This window comes from Trachurus trachurus, assembly GCF_905171665.1.
Source record: "Trachurus trachurus genome assembly, chromosome: 16".
Classification (NCBI taxonomy): Eukaryota; Metazoa; Chordata; class Actinopteri; order Carangiformes; family Carangidae; genus Trachurus; species Trachurus trachurus.
The window spans coordinates 5,439,161-5,458,495 of NC_139902.1; the positions used below are offsets into that span (position 1 = coordinate 5,439,161).

The following is a 19,335-nucleotide window of genomic DNA, read 5'->3' on the forward strand; positions in this document are numbered from 1 at the left end:
ATATCCTGTGGGAAACAGTTATGTTACCATGCCTCATTTCTGAAATAGAAAACTAACAATAATAATGTAACCCCTATATTCAAAATATACAAAGATTGTACCCCATTAATAATAATCAACTATCAAATAATACCAGTTATCCTAGGGTCTTGGGGGAGCTGCAGGCTATGGGGCACACCCTGGACAGGTCGCCCATCAATCACAGGGCCAACATATACAGACAGTCAACCATTCACACTCCCAAAGCTTAGCAAGTACTTGGAGAGAACACACACACTCACACAGAATAATGTCACAGCATCACACAATGTCAAAAGCCATTCTAAATAAAAAACATTAATTGGACTTAAGCGACAGGTCATTGATGGCTCACAATTCTGCTGGTAAAGCGTTCCAGTGGCTGCTCCCTAAACAAGTGCTCAGGGAGCAGCCACACACACACACACACACACATAGATATACTGTATATACACTGCCCATCAAAAAAAAAGTCACACTCAAATATTTCATTGGACCGCCTTTAGCTTTGATTACGGCACACATTTGCTGTGGCAGCGTTTCAATAAGCTTCTGCAATGTCACAACATTTATTTCCGTCCAGAGTTGCATTCATTTTTCAAAGATTCTCAATGGGGTTCAGGTCTGGACTCTGTGGTCACATTGGACCACATTTCTTCCTTGAAGATGATGGTTCCCCACTATCCTTCCAGTTTGTAATAATGTGCTGGACAGTTCTGAACCCAAAAGTCTCAGCAATCTCCTTAGATGTTTCATTTGCTTGATGCCAATAATTTGACCCTTCTGAAACAGATTAACATCTTCTCCACGACCACAGGATGTGTCTTCCAACATGGTTGATTATTCATGTAATTTCACTGTACTTCTGAATAAGTGACAGTAAAGGCTGATTCTAAATGAGACTGCATCAGTTAGGGTTAAATAAGTAGTTGCCATCTGATACATAATCATCCATGCAGTAATTCTCCAATGGGAGGCTGTAACCTATTAGCTTAGTTGAATCCAAGTGGTGACTGACGGGCAGTATATTTGTGGTGCTCTGTGGTGCAATGTGAAGGAATTAGTCTTCATTGTTTTGAATGACAAAAGTCAGTCAAGCTGCTCTTCCTGAACGTGCAGGAGAAGCAGGATGTGGTGGAGGAAGGATTCACATTTTGTTTAATAGGCGTTAATGCAACAGTGGAAAAATACTCCACTACAAGTATTATAAGCAAAATACCCAGAGTTACGCAATATTTCAAGACTCTAACTGGTTTACTGATGTATACAGTTAAACTGTTTAGTCGAATGGTTTCCAATGTCTGGGTCAAACCTCCTCCCAGAGGTCACATGATGCATTTGAGGGTGGGGGCAAACCTCTTGTTGCATTTTGGGACTTTTCTTTCAAATTACTGTAACTTTATGTGTATAAAATGCTTAGCTAACCTGTTTGGAGTTTAAATAGATTGAAGTCTGATTTAAAAGTTAATTTGATGTGGATGACACGATGTGAACAGTTCAGAGGGAGAATGATTATTTTGTGGATATACTGGCATCAAAAACAACCATTACTGCTTATATTAGTAAAGAGTCACAAGCCAAAATGTTTGACACACATTGTATCTGCACGTAGAGTTTATTTCATAATAACCAGAAGCTTGAGGGGGAGTGTCGGTCCGAGTGACTCAGAAAATTCAAGCTTAGTGGAGGCACCTATTTACTGCGTGTCAGCTACACATTCTCTGGAAACAGAAACACACACCATCCAGATGTGTTAACATGTGTGTGCTGTCATCACCGCTGGGAGCTGACACTGCACATCTACACTCGTCATGTGTGCTGAGAGAAACAACCGAACACACTAGGGAAAAGTCTTAAATGGAGCTACAGTATTCGGGTCAGTGGAGCAGTTTGTACTGTATGTGAACTGAACTGTGCTGCAGTGCAGTACCTTAGACCATCCACAGGGGGCGCTATGAGCCTTTGTTTTGAGACTAAGTGAGCTGACCTAAAATAACCTCAGGACTCCACGACACAAAACAGGAAACAGTGTCACCTCAGAAACAACTGAAGCACTAGTAGAAAGATGAAACAGCAAAAAAGAAAGAAAGAAAATGGTACACAAGACATTTTTAATAGAGCAACAACAACGGCAATAACAACAAAACAAAGTAAAACAGGCATGTGATGAAAAGTGATCTGTTAATGAATATCACAAATGAATGCACCATGAAAAAAGAGAGATCTTTAGATATGTACATACTGGAACATGGAAGATAACATTTGCTGTTCCAGGCTGTTAAATTTACAAAATATGTAAAACTCACAGATATGGAAAATGTCAGCAAGTCGAGAGAGAGAGAAAAAGTAGCAGGCACAGACCAGTCATTAGATTTCACTGTCTGGTTTGTTCTCATCAGCAGTGAATTACTGTCCTTCTCTCTCATGGCAGGTAAACGTTTGAGGCACAAATGTATTTAGATTTTTTTTTGAATAAAGATAGATAGATATATATACCCACCTGCTTCCCTAACACTCAGACTACATTTCCCATAATCCTTTTTCTCCTGTTGCCTACAGCTTTTCTTTTTTTAAAACATATTGTCACCTTTAAATGTCTATTGTATGCATTATTATGATTATTATTATTTCTACAATACATTGTATTTAATAGGCAAATTTCATTAACAGCTCTATCTGTGATAAGGCATCAAACACTGATGCATTTCAGAAACTGACTTTAATGAAAAAAAAGAAGTTTTTTTTATAGTAAACATGTGTGTACAGTACTCATCAAAGTAAAGTATAAAAAAGGTATCTTAAAACATTTCAAACAACATCCAGCCCTGTTAATATCTGTAAATATACATTCTGGGGTTAAGACTTTGTAGCTAGAACATGAAGTGTGCGAGTTTACTTCAGTGGTTTCATACTGCAGGTTTCCAGCAAAATACACAAAACTACTCCAGAAAGAGTCAACAACGCCCACTGAGCAACAATTTCGGCTTAAATGTGTCACTCTCTACGTCAGCTCTGTTACATCAGTTTGTGAACTTTGTTAATGCGTTTACATTTCCCTTTTCTTTTTACACACATGCAGCACAAGGACACATCAGGTACTAACAGTAAGTCTCTGATAAGTGGAGAAAAAAAAAATCATGTTTGTAAAAAGCTCAAAAATAAAGGTCCATTCAATACATTTCCTATGTTTGCTACACTAATGCTAACAGTGTTGTTATTGAGGTAAAAAAAAAAAAAAAAAGAATCCATGTGATATCTCATGCAAATATAAATACAGTAAAAACCAGATAAAGAACAGCTGAGGCTGACTCTCAGAGGTTATGAGGTGACTGCGACCAAAAGGAAAAAAAAAAGAAACATGAAGTGGTTAGGACATTACTGCATCTTTATCACTCTTCATCACCACTGCAGATCAATCTGTGAACACTGGCTGACAAGTTCTCCGGCCAAATACTGAGGTAAGACACTGGGAACCCCTCTCTGGACTGCATCTGCACTTTATGTAGCTTGCGGTTTCTCTGCGCGGGAAGACGGAGGAAAAACGTTCTTTGAGTGAGCAAGCGGAGAGGAGTTCGTGTGCGGCGCGGTGCTCCCCTCCGACCGTTTCTTCTGGTGCTCCTCCAGCTCCTCCAGGTCCTCCAGCATCTCCTCGATCAGCGGAGGCATGGAGCCCGGGATCTCCAGCTTCAGCGTCACCACCCGCTCGGCCCCTGTGGAGACGGACACAGAGAGGTTTCTACACACTGAGGACAGCTTCTGACTGTAATGAAGATACGAGCTCTCGGCTTGTCAGTGGTTTTCTGACCTTTAGCACTGATGCTGCGCAGGTCGGTGATCTTCATGAGGGCCTTGGGGAACATGAGGGGCATGCTGGGTCGCCTTTTGCGGGAGTAGATCTTCAGCGCCTCCAGCAGCGGCTCCTGCAGCACCTCCACCTTGGACGGCTCCTCCAGGTCCTGACGGTCTGAGGACAAGACACAGAACACATGACAGGATGACAGGTTTCAGGACCAGTTCACTTGTCACTTCATTTTTGTGCTAGACACACATTTCACTCCACTATTTAGAACAGTGGTTCTCAACCTTTTTTGGCTTGTGACCCCATTTTGACATCACAAATTCCTGGCGACCTAGTGATCATGTGCAGTCATGTGATCGCGGCCGTCAACCAAGATGCGCCAGCTCAGAAATTTTTATATGCTGCATTTTATTTGAACTCGATTTATATAAATCGAGAATACAGTTGATACGCTATTTCTAAGTAGTCTAATTCTATACCTCTGGAAGGCATGGTCGGGTTGGACCACTGACGAAACGATACGAATAGATACATTACGCTGCTAAAAAAAAAAAAAAAAAGCAAGTCTCGTCTTCTTTCCGACGTTTCCAAAACAAATCTACACGCACCGGCCAGACAAACGTCTTCATGACAGTGGGAAATGCATCTTCATTCCGCCGCTTTCGTCCACAGGGGCCGCCAAAATCAACACTAAATGAAAAGTCTGTACAGGGTCTTTAATTATAATTTTAAAAAGAATAATAATTACTTTAAAAAAAAAAGTTTTCAGTAATTTTTTTTCTCAATTACTAGACATTTCAGGCGACCCCACGTGAGGTCCCGACCCCAAGGTTGAAAAACACTGATTTACACTGTGCAAATATACTTTTTTATTTTATTCATTTTTTTGTAAATAACTATAGTCTAGAAATAATTTGGCACATAACTGGAAATAATGTCATTATCTCTCGCTCTTTTGTTTTCATATAATTTTATATTTGCATATTTTTATATTTTTGTTTTACCTTGTATGCTACAATGCTACAACCAAATTTCCCATGTGTGAGATGAATAAACAGTCTCTTGAGCTCCTGTACCTCCAGAGACGAGGCAGATGGCGCTGAGGAGCCCGCTCTCCGTGTCGTCCATCTCCAGCGGCAGCAGCTGCCCGGCAAAAGTGAACACTTGATCCGTCAGCGGTCCGAATCCAGCGTTGTGGATCTGAGTACGGGTCAGGGTCAACCCATCAGAGAAGGTCATGGTGTCCTGGCCCGGAGTGTAGCGAGTGCAGATCCTCAGGATCTGAATGAAAAAGGGGGAAAAACCAGAGTGAGGACTCACATGAGGAGCAGAGCTTCAGTGTGGCATCTATACACAATCTCAAACACTTTATTTTGAAATACAAAACCTAAAATAATAAAATAGCCTTTAATGCCGATAAAATTAAAACTTGTCATCACATTATGAGAGACTAAAACATTTCTCATGTCCTCAAGTATATTGTGTAACATTTCAGAATGACACCTCCCTGTTTCCTGTTGCTGATGTCCTCCATCTATTTCACATTAAAAGCCTTGATTTTCACTTATCACTGTAAGTGACGTGTACATATTAAAGGGATATTCCGGTGTAAATTTAACCCATGGTCTAATGCACCGTGAGACTGAATAGAACACCCCCTCCGGAGATCAAGTTTGCCGACCGCAAACTTCAGCACAGACAGCCAGATAGCAAAATACTGCTGTCTATGGAGCCAAGCCACGCACACTTTGATGACTGTGATAGTAAAAAATCTGCACTCGGTAATTGACTTGTTACAGCCTCACTTAGGCCCTATCCACACGAAAATGTTTTTTTTTATTTAAACACAGAGTTCTTACTGTTAAATATTCCCGTCCACACATGTTCAGGTATTAAAATATCTATGTCCCCACACGAATACGCATCAATGCTGTTAAATGTCCCTTTATCTTGTCCACACGTCAAAATAAATACGCTTATACGTTTTTAAAAATAATCACTGTGGCCAGAGTTTTTAAAAATCTCTGTTTTAAGCTGTTTTCAATACATTTGCGTGTGTACGGACCCCCCAAACCGGATGAAAAAACCTGCGTTTATCAAAAAACGTTTTTGTGTGGATAGGGCCTTACTGTTCTTATTTCTATTACATACTGTTTATGTGAAATGGATCACTGTGTAACATAATAACTGTGTGTTTCTGATTCACAAGGCAATCTTCACCAGACTGTCAAGTAACAGTTTCAAAAATTTGTTGTTGCTGTTCAATATTTTTTCTTCACTCTCAGAGATCTATTACCATATCTTTTGCTATTTTGACGGCATGGTTCAAAAGAGTTGTACTGAGTCTTTTAATTAATCGGTGTGTCTTGCGTGTAATATGCAATAAACCAGAGACACCAGTCTCCTGGTCTTTGTAAACACCAGGGACACTTGAACCTTGGCAGATCCCGTTGATGCACAGCTCGCTGCACATCTGGTGTTATTACACTATGACATATGGCAGGGCAGGGCAAAGAGTGACTGATATGAACCTGGCGAAGAAAAGTCCCAGAATGCCTCAGTAGGGGGAAAATGTGTTAAGAGGGAGACGTGATGGTACTTGTGATCGCACATGGCCCTTCCCTGCTGCTCTCAGGGTAAATCCGCAGGCTCTGATGACGGACAGACCTGGCGGTGAATAACGGGGGAGACTGAAGGAGGATAAATGATGAAACACTCTCTGCCTGAGGGCTGTTCTCTCTCTCTCTGTGAGACGATTCATGATTCAGAAAGGTGTCAATCACAGGAGGAGCTGTGTACACGTGTTTTGTCTGTGTACATTTGCATACATGTGTAACTCTAGTCATTCAGATCCTTATTCAAATCATCAACAACTTCCTCAAATACAAAAGTGGGAATTTGTCTGAGGACGGACGCACCAGGATGTCCAGGCAGGCGGCTTTGAGCAGGGTGATCTGGTCGGCGATGGTCAGGCCGGTGAAACCCGGCACCCGCTTGGCGAACTCCACCACCTTGATGATGCACTTGGTGGCGAGCTCGCTGAACTTGTCCCACAGACCGAGGTCCAGCTGGATCCTGTGGTCTGAGCTGGAGTTCTGGAGAGAAAATATGGAGAGCAGCATCATGTCAGAGGTTCACCGGTCAGAGTGGAGGTCTCATGCTTCAGAGAAGGTCTCATGATTGATTTAAAGGGACAACGAGGAGTTTTGGAAAAGCAAAGCGTTTTCACACTACATTTATGAGCCTCCGCGCGCACTGTGAAATTCTTTGACCGGCGCAAGACAGACTCATGTTTTCATTCATCAAGAATTAAAATCAGAGGTTCAAAGACGATCACATACCGTCGTAGTTCCGACCATAAACGGCGATTCGGCGGCGTTATTCTCATGACTCACCGCAAAACCGAAAGAAAACGCTGGTCGGCTCGACCAGCATTTCCGCCACCACTAATTATAACAAAATAACGATAGAGACAAAACGATATATTTATCGAAAATGGGCCCATTAACAAATGTGGGTAGCATAGATTCATCCACATTCACGTGAGACATTTTTATAACCAAATAGAAACTCCTCGTTGTCCCTTTAAAACCAGGAAGTTTGTTCTGTTTAACCAGAAGCTACTGAACAGGTCACATGACACCAGTCAGATCGCTGTATTTGCAGTGCACTAGGGAGTTTTTGCCTTTGTGTCATAAAGGGATGGCAAGTTTTTCCTGATATCCCAGTTTGCATGAACAACACTACAGTATGACTTAATCCGAGTTTATAGATGGCGAGTATGCAAATTTTCCCTGTTGTTGCAACAACACAAAAGCTTTTAGTGAGGATTTACATCTCCACCAACAAGGACGGCTTCACAGATTTACCTGTGGTTTCTGGGCTATTAGCTCTTTTTGCTTTGTGGTTGACAGATGAAGCAGTCACAGTATTTGTGTAGATCTCTACTCAATCCTCCTATTTTGTTTTTCCTGATTTACCTCTATTTACATGTGCAAAACCTGTGTGTAATAGTGACACACACAACTGGAGCATTAGGCCAACAATCCTTAGCACTCGTACCTTAACTGATTCTAATTAATCACCAGCATAAGTTAGTCCTGAGTCATGTTTTTCTAAAGGTAGGAAAACGTACGATTTAATTCATTAGAATAAAGGAAAATTGATGAAAATGGAATCAAAAATCCACAACTTTTGTCCAAATCTTTGTACCAAAGTTATTTCTGCAAATTATCCTGGAGCATTATTAGATAATTAAAAATCCTTAAAATAAGATTTGATCAAATATTGCTTTAGGGTGATTCTTTCTTTAGCTGTGACTCATTCTGTCTGATAACCCCAGCTCTATTACTCTATAACTATTATGGCCACACTGAAAAATTCAAAGGTTTATGTAAAATAACTCATTAACCATGTGTCGACCACTCTGAACATCATGCTCTGACCTTTCAGTCTCGGAATGATAATCACATGTCAAGTGGCCCCTGGTTAGCAGACACTCCTACAGTACAGTACATTCCCCGTGAGGTTTTCAGAGCTGGGTGATCCTGTGAAGTAAGCTTGTTGCTTCTACAGAAAAAATAATTTCTTTACAAAGAAATGTTGAAAAAAATATGTAAAAAAAAAGGCAAGTTTTAAAGTCCATGATTTAGCTGCTTCCTATAAAATAGGCTATAGTTAAATGAATCACAGGAGAGAGAGGAAAGCTCTAACATCAGGTCAAGACTCACGGTGGTGTATTTTCCCAGCTGGCAGAGGGAGGGGAAGGTCTCTCTATGAGCCCTGCAGATCTTCTCCACTATCAGGCCGAGCTCTGCCGTCAGCTCGTACGTCTCCATGATCGTCATCTTCACCTCTTCTTTCTTCCCCTTCCTCCGGTTCCTGTCGTTTCTCACAGCTGGGGGAGAAGGACGAGCCCAGTTAGAAGATGACCAGGGAACAGCAAGATTTTATGTGTGTGTGGATATTAAGTACATTACTCACATGAGTCTCCACATTTTAAATATGATTAATCATACAATTAATGGCATTTTTTATTTGTATTTGGACAAATATGCTGCTTTATGCAAATGTCACTTTAACTTTTTGTTTTAAAACAAAAACAGTGACACATATTATCCAGAAGTCCTCAAAGTGTTAGGGCCTCACTGCATTTGGCATAAAAAAAATCTGATTCAAACCATGGGTCAATGGTCAATATAACACAACATGTGTTTATCGTGCATCAAACAATATAGTGGTGTCCAAAGAAATTAGCATTGACATGTTATAGTTTTTACTTTACCTAAAGAGGAACTATGCAGGATTTGTATCTTAATTATGCTACATTTTTACCCTAATTAAACAGATTTGGATTCATTGTGATGGTTTAATAAGTTGCTTAACTTGTTACAGGGAGAACAACACTCTCTGCCTTCCACGTGCGTGTCACTTATTGCGTCTCTTGGCTGAAAAATAACTTTGTAAGATCAGAGCCGCCGACCCGGTGTCCCAGCTCTCGTCTCTGCACACCGTGACACAAACGCGCCTTGTAACCAGTAATCTCTTATTTATGACTGATTAAACTACACACATATACACATCGTAATATCGTATATGACATCGTTATCTACCACTCTATTGATTGCTTTCTTGCTGGATTTATTGTAAACAAATGCACATGGCCAAGAGGAGGGTTAGCAAAACAGCGGAAAAGCAACCAAACTTACATAGTTCCTCTTTAACTTCATATACACTAAACAAAAGACTACTCCCGTCCTCCTGTCACATGTGTTTCCCCTTATTTTTGGCCACATAGTGTTGTTTTAAAGGGACAACGAGGAGTTTTGGAAAGTGAAGTGTTTTCACACTACATTTCCCATGAGCCTCCACATGCACAGTGAAATTCTTGGACAGATGAAAGCGAAAAGAATGTTTTCAAATCATGAATGAAAGATGGAGGTTCAAAGACGATCGGATACCGTTGTGGTTCTGACCATAAACGGCGATTTGGAGGCGTTATTTCCATGACCCGCCGGGCAGCGTCCGCCAAACCCAAAGTAGGAAATGCTGGGCGAGCCGACCACTAAATAATAATAACAAAATAACGATAAAGACAAAACGATATATTTATCGAAAATGGACTCATTAACAACATTGGGTAACGTAGATTCATCCACATTAATATGAGACTCTTTTATAAGCAAATACAAACTCCTCTGTGTCCCTTTAATTTTTTTTGTTTTTATTTCAGTGTTCAGTATTCAGGTCACTGAACCTCATACCATGGGAGGTACAGTAAGGGAACTTCAAATAGTGATTCTTAAAGCATCTAAAAATAACTATAACAGCCGATTTCACTGGCCTGTGTCTGTGGTGGAGGCAGTTGGCCGTGGGCTGTGTGGATTCTCTGCTCCACCAGGGAGCACGTGAAGCTGGCTGACACGGCCTAACCAGGTTAGTCTTTCATAATTGCTCCAGTAACGGTGTCAACGGTGTGCTCCACTGACTTTGGCGCAGGCAGCTACGCACATGTCAGGGGAGCTTGTGATTATGCAACACCTCAGTCTCTGCCTTCTTCCACTCCTCCTCCTCCTCCTCCTCCTCCTCCTCCTCCTCCTCCTCTATCTGGATGCCCCACATCCAGTCCTCATTGTGTAAACACACTAGTGAGCTCACATTACACGCCGGCTGCCGCAGCCGGCAAGCAGTTACATAGCATCCATCAGTCTGCTACATGTGATGTATTTATGTAATGTGTATGTGTGTCTGGGCCAGCACCAACGAGAACATGTGGCTGGGTGGATCCCTCACTGCCGCCCTCCCCCTCCACATAACACACACTCTCTTATCTAGGTCACTTCCCCCCTTCTGGATTCTGACTGAGTTTGACTTTGTTTCTCGTGTACAGTCGAGTGCCACTGCACTTCAACTCCTCACGGCCAGTCAGATTAGACAGAGAATAAATCCATAGATAAAGCTGTATTTCTTCTTTTCTAAAAAGAAGAGGAGGAAAGTACAAAAGTGCTGTACTTGAGTGTACTTTTGAGGTATTTGTGTATCTGCTTATTGAAAAAATGCTGCTTACACATTCCTGCATCGATATTAATTATGTAATTCATCATATCTCAGGAAGAATGAGTTATTCTTTAAATATAAATGAAGCATTTCCAAATGCAGGAGTATTTTATATTGTGGTGTTAGTAGTACACGATCAGCCATAGTACTACGTTCAGCCTCAATAACTCCCACCAAGAGAAGACAGGGCAGCTTTGTTGCTGCATGGATGGAAACGCCCCGGGGTGAGGAAAGGTCTGCAGATAGCTTAGTGCTCTGAATGCACAGAAATAATAAAAGGCCTCTCAAATGAATAGTTCAACATTTTTTCATCAAGCCACAGCTTCTGGATTTTGGCAGCTGAACAGACAGAGTAAAGAGAGAGTAGATCAGTGGGTGAGGGACAGGGGTAGGGGTTATGCTTTACACTACACCATAAACCTGCACCCCAACCAAAACCCGTCTAACCTCTCTTCATCTTTGCTTTCAGCTATAATAACAACATAGTTATAGATAATTCATTCATAATAATAATAATAATAATAATTGTTATGATTGTTCCATTTTATATCATACTACAATAATACTTTCCCTGAATGCTGCCACCTTCTTTTCCGCTCCAAATAAATGGATAATAATAAATAAATTAACATTTTAAATCTTTTTCTTCCCCTCACTTTTTCACATCTCCACCACTTTAGCTTCAAAAGATGTGCCAAATTGACCTTTGACCTTTGACCACCAACCTCTAATCAGTTCATCTCTTGAGACCAAATGAACCTTTGTATCTGACACAGCATGAGTGCGATCTCAATTCCCATGAATGGGACAGAAAACATCAGTCACCATTCAGTCATAGTTTTCATACACAAATCCTGATGCTATTCATAGGACAGTGACACAGGAGCAGACAAAGAGCATAGACCACCAGTCTGTCCTGTCAGCATCATATAGACATACATATCACAGCCCTGCTTTGGATCTGTATCCAACATCCACCACCACCCAATCAGACACAGAGCAAGAACCACTATTTGGTTTTTACACCCACCCCCCACACAGAGAGTACTGTACAGTCACTTACCCTCAGGTCAAACATCAACACAACAGATCACTTACATCTATCACACTTTTAGAATGGATTATCTTCTCATTTTAGAGACTACGTTGTTTAACCCTTTTTATTTCAGTGGATATTCTATTATGTTTTGATTTATCATGTCTCCAACTGGCCACTGTCTTAGGTGGATGAGCGCTCTACAGTTGTATGTGTGTGCAGACTGTTTACTAATTGATGCTTTTACACTAATGAAGCTCCGAACAGATAAATAAAGTTATTTCAAGTTGGGCTTGTTTGGTATTTATCCACTGCAGTGTGCATAGCTTGCACTGTGGTTCCATTAGTCACTTATGATGATGCAACTGCTTCTGCAGAAACACCTGCCTCAATATTTGGTAATGGCACTGACCTTTCATTCACCTTTTTACCTTAGCCTTCCTCTCTCTGACACAGGGCTCCTACTACGATCCACTCTCTCCTGTCTCTACCCTTCCACAGAGCACACTCCTCCCTCTTCTCATCTAACCTTTTGCCTCCTGCAAAATCTTAGAGCGTCAGACACTTACACTCCTTCGACATCCCCACAGCGAAGCACCTCTGCAGCCGACAGTACTGACAGCGGTTCCTGGTGATCTTGTTGATGATACAGTTTCTGTCACGGTGACACGTGTACACCATGTTTTTCTGCACGCTGCGGCGGAAGAAGCCCTGCGGAGCCCGACATGGGAGGAAAGAGAAGGCATTAATGATTCAGAGTAATACAACTAATCCTGTCTGCTGTGACAGAAAATGTTTAAAACAACCTGTGTAGATGTATTACACGGAAATATTTCATCACATCAGTGAGGATATTTCACTGGAATATGGTTGATGTTGATCACAAACAGTAAAATGTAGCCTGATGATTCCATTGAGGCCAAAAGTTTGACTTCAACAGAATAACAATGCAAACAAAAATGACTAATGTTGGATTTCTCCATTCAAGAAGACGTATTGCATGATGTCCATCACATTATTGTTAAAGGTAAACATAAACAGTTAATTCTGTCCATCCTGGCCAATGAATCACTGAAATGTTGAAAAAATGTTATACAGGTAACACGAGAGTATCAATCCTGCCTTTTGTTTGATTTTATTTCTTTCATTTAATTGTATGTTGTCTTGTTTCAATTATTTCATTGTTCAGATGTTTGTTATGTTGCTTTACAATTCTGGATGAGTAAAGAAATGTTCTAGAGAGCAATGAGACAAAAACTGTGATAAATACATAAAGTAGAAACGGAGGTTCCAAAATGGCTTGTAGGATATCGACCAGATTATAACCTATTTTTTCTTTTTCTTTTTAATTATTATAATTTTTTATAAGCTTAATTTATTGTGTATTAGGTGTGATATGTTTACCCGGATGGATATGTATGTGTGTGGGGTATGAACATTTCCTTGTGTATACATTTGTATTTGTGGAAACTATGGACAGTCCAATGGGTCCAATCAGTTTCCATGGAAATGTCACATTAAGTTTAAAAAACAAGAAAAATATGAAAGAAATGTGAGAACCACACCATTGTCTGAATGGATGCACTGTTCACTGTGTACAACACTACACAATATAGGCTACTCACACACACACACACACATGTGGTGAGTTGAGGTCCTGCAGTTTATGGAGGGCTTTAGGGATTTACAATTCCTGTTTTTAAATCTAAAATGAATGAAATGCTTGATTACTGTCCCTGTGGTGACTCCTCTGAGCAAACACAGGAATCGATAACTGACTAATTATGACAGAGCCCTGAATTATACACTTCCTGAGAAACAGTAATGTGCATTAACCTATTAAGTTCATTATGTCATTTATTCTGAGAGCTCTGCAGCTGGCTCCATCCCCTGTTTGTTTGAAGCATGACACAATCTTCACAAAATGCTTGCATGTGATGGAGCGGACAACAGGCCTGATGTGTTACCTTGCAGCCCTCACAGGCGCTGACTCCATAGTGGTAGCCCGACGACTTGTCTTGGCACACAAAGCAGGGCTTGTAAGTACGAGGAGGTGGAGGCGGGGAGGCCGGGCTGGCGAAGAGATCATCTGAGCTGGAGCTGGAGCTGGAGCTCTGGCTGCCCACCGCTGCAAACACACAACATCACACCTTACAACACTGAAGACAACACACTCCATCAGATCTGCTGATCTCAGTCCATCTGTAGTAGAGTAGGTGCTACATGCTTATTAACAACAGATTGATCTGTGTTACTGTCACAATTTGTGTCAATAATCAATGTTTTTGAAGCCATAACTCATTCAACACTGAACACAAGGAGGATATCTACATTATCTCTGATGTATATTGCAAATAAATGGCCAGAAACCTACAGAGAAATAATCGAAAAACATATTTTTAAATCCAGAACTTCTTTTAGAACCATCACATTTAAAGGTTTTCTGCAGTTTCAAATAATCCAGTGATGGTTGCCTGTAAATCCATGCACAGACGGCCAACATGAGCTGCTACAGTAATCTGTAATTCGGGGTCATTTTGAAATTTGCCAGATGGCAAAAAACAAACAAACAAAGAGCTCTAGCTATATCCCAATGTTAACCGACCTCATGGTAGCATTATGCTTTCTGTCTAACCTCTGGTTTAAACATTCATTATCTACAGGAGAAGAATCCTATTGTTCCAGTGACCCTTGGACCGTTTGTCTAATGGCAGCATTAGGACAAAAATCCAATTTGTACAGCGGAAATATATGTTAAAAATGCAGATTGAAATATACTGAGTGAGCACATACTCTCTGTGACCTCTGTGTCAGTTTTTTAGATCTCATGATCAAATAAGCATCTGAGCTATTTCAACTTGACCTTGCTGGAATAAAATGTACATTTTCAGAGTGGATACAATGACAGTTTGCCTCGCTATGATAAGAACTCAATGAGGAAACAAAAGCTGGAAAAATGAAGCGTAATCATAAATAACTTACTTGTCATAATAAGAATAAAATTAAATGTGCTATTTGAAAGTTATCAAACAGCCTCTAAGCAGTGTACTTGCGAGCAATCGAAAGCCTGATGAGTCAAAGACATAAATACATGACTTTCTCTTGTGTTTAGACTTTGAGTATGGCTTCTAAAACGAGTAAAATGTTGTGTGCACATAAACAAATGCGGAAATAACAATAAAAACTTCATATATTCAAGTTGAGAAGAAAGTTGGTGGTATTTTTCCTCCTTGGCTCTCTGCTTCACAAAGTTTTCATGAGCAAAATCAAGTAATGATCTACAGTAAGAGCATGATACTTGATACTGCATGATGATATGTGCAGCTGATGGGGCAGGACACTGTTGTAAAGCCCTTATCAGACACTGCAGGGAAGAGGAAAGTGTCCCTTCCCCACTCACTCCTATGTATTGTTCAATTTTTCCAAATAAAATGATAGAATTGCATGGCCAAAACAGTGTGAAACCAAAACAATGTCACAAACAGCAGAGTGGGTGGGTGCTAGCTGTGTCCACAGGAGGCCAGCCTCTTCAGCCTGGTTTCTGTGACGCATCACAGACCCACTGGGTTGTGAGTTCCCCTCTCACTAAAATCTACAGCTGAGCTGCCAAGATGAGAGGCTGCCTACTGTAGCAGGGATTTATCCCCCATTTTCTTTCAGCTAAACGTAACATTTCCCTCCATCAATCACAGCGGGCAGGGAAAGCGGGAGGTTTTCTCCAGCCTGTGTGCGGCGGCTAGGCTCAGCCTCCCACCGACTCTCCAGTCAACTCCACAGCCCCAGCGCTGACAGAAAACCAAGAGAGCCTTTTTGAAAAGGGAACAAAACGAGAAAAATTGTTGGTTTCCATCCCCTTGAACCCGTGGCCTCCAGCTGAACCTGGAATCGTCGGGTCAAACAAGGACACCCCCGTCAGCCCAAGCCCTCTCCCAGCACAAAACAATGCAGGAGCATGCCACAAGCCCAACTGACTGATGAGAGGCAGAGAGAGGGAGGGAGAAGAAGGGGAGGAGGGGGGAAGGGGGGAGAGAGGTTACCCTCAACCCCAATTTAGGTGGTGTTATTTGATGTATGTCACAATACACGCACCGTTTAAATCAACAAAAGAATATTCTATAAGAACCAACAACTAAAGGTCCTGATGAACTAATGAGTGAAATATATGTATAAAGTTATTCATACATGATACATGGCATTAAAATCAATTTTTGCTATGTAGAGAAACATGTATCAGCTGTTTTTTCTTAAAATAAAATAAAAATCTATTTTTGCTTACAATGAATTTCAACCTAGGCAAATGTGTTGTTTTGTGTACAGTTATATTAAGTTAAGTTTTAGTCATTTTTTTTCCTTTTAGGGCTGCTGGTCTGACAAAACAGTATCAACTATTTGTGAGAAGAGCAGTTGTAACCATGCAACTAACAGTTATTTCTATCAGTGGTCATTCTCCTTATTATTTTTCCATACAGTTATTGTTTCATGTTGTTTTATAGTTATAAAAAATGTCAAAACATTTCCAAAAGTGATGCTTTAATACATACAATCACATTTCATCAAATGTCACAAAGAAAAGCATCAAATTGTCACATTTGATAAAGTGTAACAAGGACATTTTGGCTTAAAAAAATGACGTAAATTTATTAATAGTGAAATAGATAGATGATTTTCAGTCAACTAACGGTGTAAGACTGCAGCTTTGGGTTACTTATTATCAAGTGTAATTAATTTATTATGTGTGTGTTTGTGGCATATTAGGATATTAGGATATTATGATTAAGATTTGTTGATGCTTTTCTCCCTGACCAGTTCAGTGTTTTGGATCCCGTGACATAATAAAAAGGACATTTACTGAAGTACTTTACTTCAAGTAGAATTTAGAGGAAATATACGATAAGTTCATCACGTTTAGAGGAAGATGTTTTTTTACTTGGTTACTAACCCCAATCTTTTCAGATAAAAAAAACCCAAAAACTTGTGGACTTCTACAGGTAGCAGTAGTAGCAGCACTTGAGCCACTGGCACAGTCTGGTTCTCCTCTGACCTCCTGAGATGGTGACCGCTCGCTGAACCCGCTGCGACCCCAAACTGACCGGCCCTGCCCCGTCCCAAACACAGACCAGCACATAACCCTGTTCTCTGCTTCACCCCACATCTCTTCTCTGGTCAAAAGAGGAAACTCACCATCGTAAAATGTCACATAAAGTAAAGTTCATAAATGTAGAATGAAAACCTTCACTTGAACTGCCCCATATAGAATTTATAAGCAGTTCATAAATTTAATAATTTAAACAGACTATGAAATTTTAAATGTCTAGGCCTAAAGCACATTATTTCATTTCATTTTTTTTAGTTTATTTGAAAGGGGACAGTAACATTTATAATCTCTCATGTGAAGACAGATTTCACATAATATTTTTACTCTATCATTCATCATCTGCTCATACAGCAGCCACTACTTAGAGTTAGGGTTAGGGTAGTATACAAAAACATTCAAATCTGCTTATAGTATGGTGTGATACAGGCCATTCACTGAATATCTGTAACTTTGAAATAAGGATGTTAAACAATAGTGCTACAGTAGAAGGTGAAGTCCTCCAGACGCCATCAGACAAAAACTAAAATCCTCAGTGAAAATTTAAAAACCGGGATGAAATAATCGAGCCAGACAGTTTCACCACTCAAACGTGGAGAGGTTAGTCTGGATTTCTCTGTTTTGTTTCACTTCTTTTAGATGAAATTCTTAGGCAATTTACTTCATCATTTATCTATTCTCTTGCTACTGTCAGTTTTATCTAGGCTATTTCAAATTGTTTTGCTGTTTACATTTGTACTGTCTCGTTATCAGCTTATCAGTCAATTGTAAATGGCCCTGACTTGCACCAACCTGCATTAAAGGAGCTTTACAAATTAAAGTTGGTTTACTGATTTAGCTCATGATGAAGGGTCCATCCTTATCTACTCTGTTATCTATACCTTTGTACCCACCAGTGCAGCATAGGGTTTGGAAAGCAATTCCAGTGGGAACAACTGTAATATATATACTGTGTGTAGGCTATATACTATATGTGTATACACAACAGAGTAAGATAACACTTGAAAATTCAGGTTAAAGTGGTGGATGGGGGTTATGAACAGTAAATCCACCTGCTTTCATTTGGTTCAGCACAGATATGAAAAACCTTTCTGATGGAGCCATAGATCTTTTTATATTTATTTTGAGCTGCATTATTTGAATTAAATTGACCTCATTTAACATATTTCCTAGATAATAACAGTTGTTCAGAATGTTAGACACAGATTTGATGCAGGCCTATTATTACTGAGCAGCAAAACACGAGTGGTTTAAACATGAATGAATACAAACATCACTCTCCACCACTTTGCACCTACATTGCGAGCAGCGGTGCTCCTGCCAGTCCGACTCGATCAGCTCGGGGAAGAAGGCTGCCAAGTCCTGGTCCGGGTCCGGGTCCTGTTCCTGCAGCATGCACACCGGGCTGGACGAGCTGTAGAAGTCCATGATCTCCCCGGGACCGAAACATTGAAATTCCATATAGTCAAACATGATCAGCGAAGTCCGCCTGGAGATGTTGTCCGCATGGGGAATCCTTCACGATGTGACGGCCTCTTTCTCCCTCTCCCACTTTTCCAATAAATTTAGTTGTAGACTATGCAAACTGTGTTTTAACAGTAGAACATGACCGTGTTGCATTCAGGGTCCGACCTGTATATCTACCTCAGACGAGCAGCGTCGGGTTGCATGTTGGCGTGCAGCCCGCAGACTGAACACAGACCTAGCGGTTTAACAGCGTCCGGATCTGGAGGCTGTTTTGCATAACAAAGTTTGTTCCAGGACTCTTTCTTCTTCCTCTACCTCTTCTCCTTCTCCTTATCTCTTCTTTATTGACGAATGTCTCAACTCAACCTGCTTCATACTAGTTATGTCACAGCGACCGATGGTGTTACCTAATGTATGCGGCTGAACTCTCCATGAACCTCCTCCGCTGCTGACCTTCACATGACCCAGCCGCTGTCTGACATCACCATCAGCGGTGGAAACAAGTAGTACCGAGGTCCTTCACTCAATTCAAAGTAGCCTATCTCAACCTGACTTCAGATTCAATTCAAGATACAGGAATGGGTCGACATGATAGGGAATATTCACTTTAATGCAGGATGGTAGATGAGAAGTTTGGCCACAGCCATTTTCAAAAGGTGTCATTTATACACGTTCTATAAGCTTTAATTAGTTATTTAGTTATAAATTATAACTACTGCATTTTGATAAAATAAATAAATAAATAAATTCCTCTGTATTTGTCCATGAGGGACACTCCTTTTCAAATTTGCAGTGTGAATGTAAATAAATCATTAACAAAAGGTCCCACTGTCTCACTTTCTAAAGTCATAAAGTTTACTGTTATAC

At 40.5% G+C, this 19,335-nt stretch overlaps 1 protein-coding gene across 1 annotated transcript; it reads right to left on the reverse strand.

Annotated features, from left to right (window-relative positions):
• Window positions 1–3,516: 3,516 nt before the first annotated feature.
• LOC310999182 (retinoic acid receptor beta-like) lies at window positions 3,517–18,474 on the reverse strand (the record flags this gene model as incomplete). Its single annotated transcript, XM_083989506.1, has 8 exons — window positions 3,517–3,728; window positions 3,824–3,982; window positions 4,894–5,098; window positions 6,736–6,912; window positions 8,548–8,714; window positions 12,479–12,620; window positions 13,877–14,037; window positions 18,300–18,474. 8 exons carry the CDS (start codon window positions 18,472–18,474, stop codon window positions 3,517–3,519), a joined length of 1,398 nt encoding a protein of 465 aa, XP_083845632.1.
• Between the last annotated feature and the right edge of the window lie 861 nt (window positions 18,475–19,335).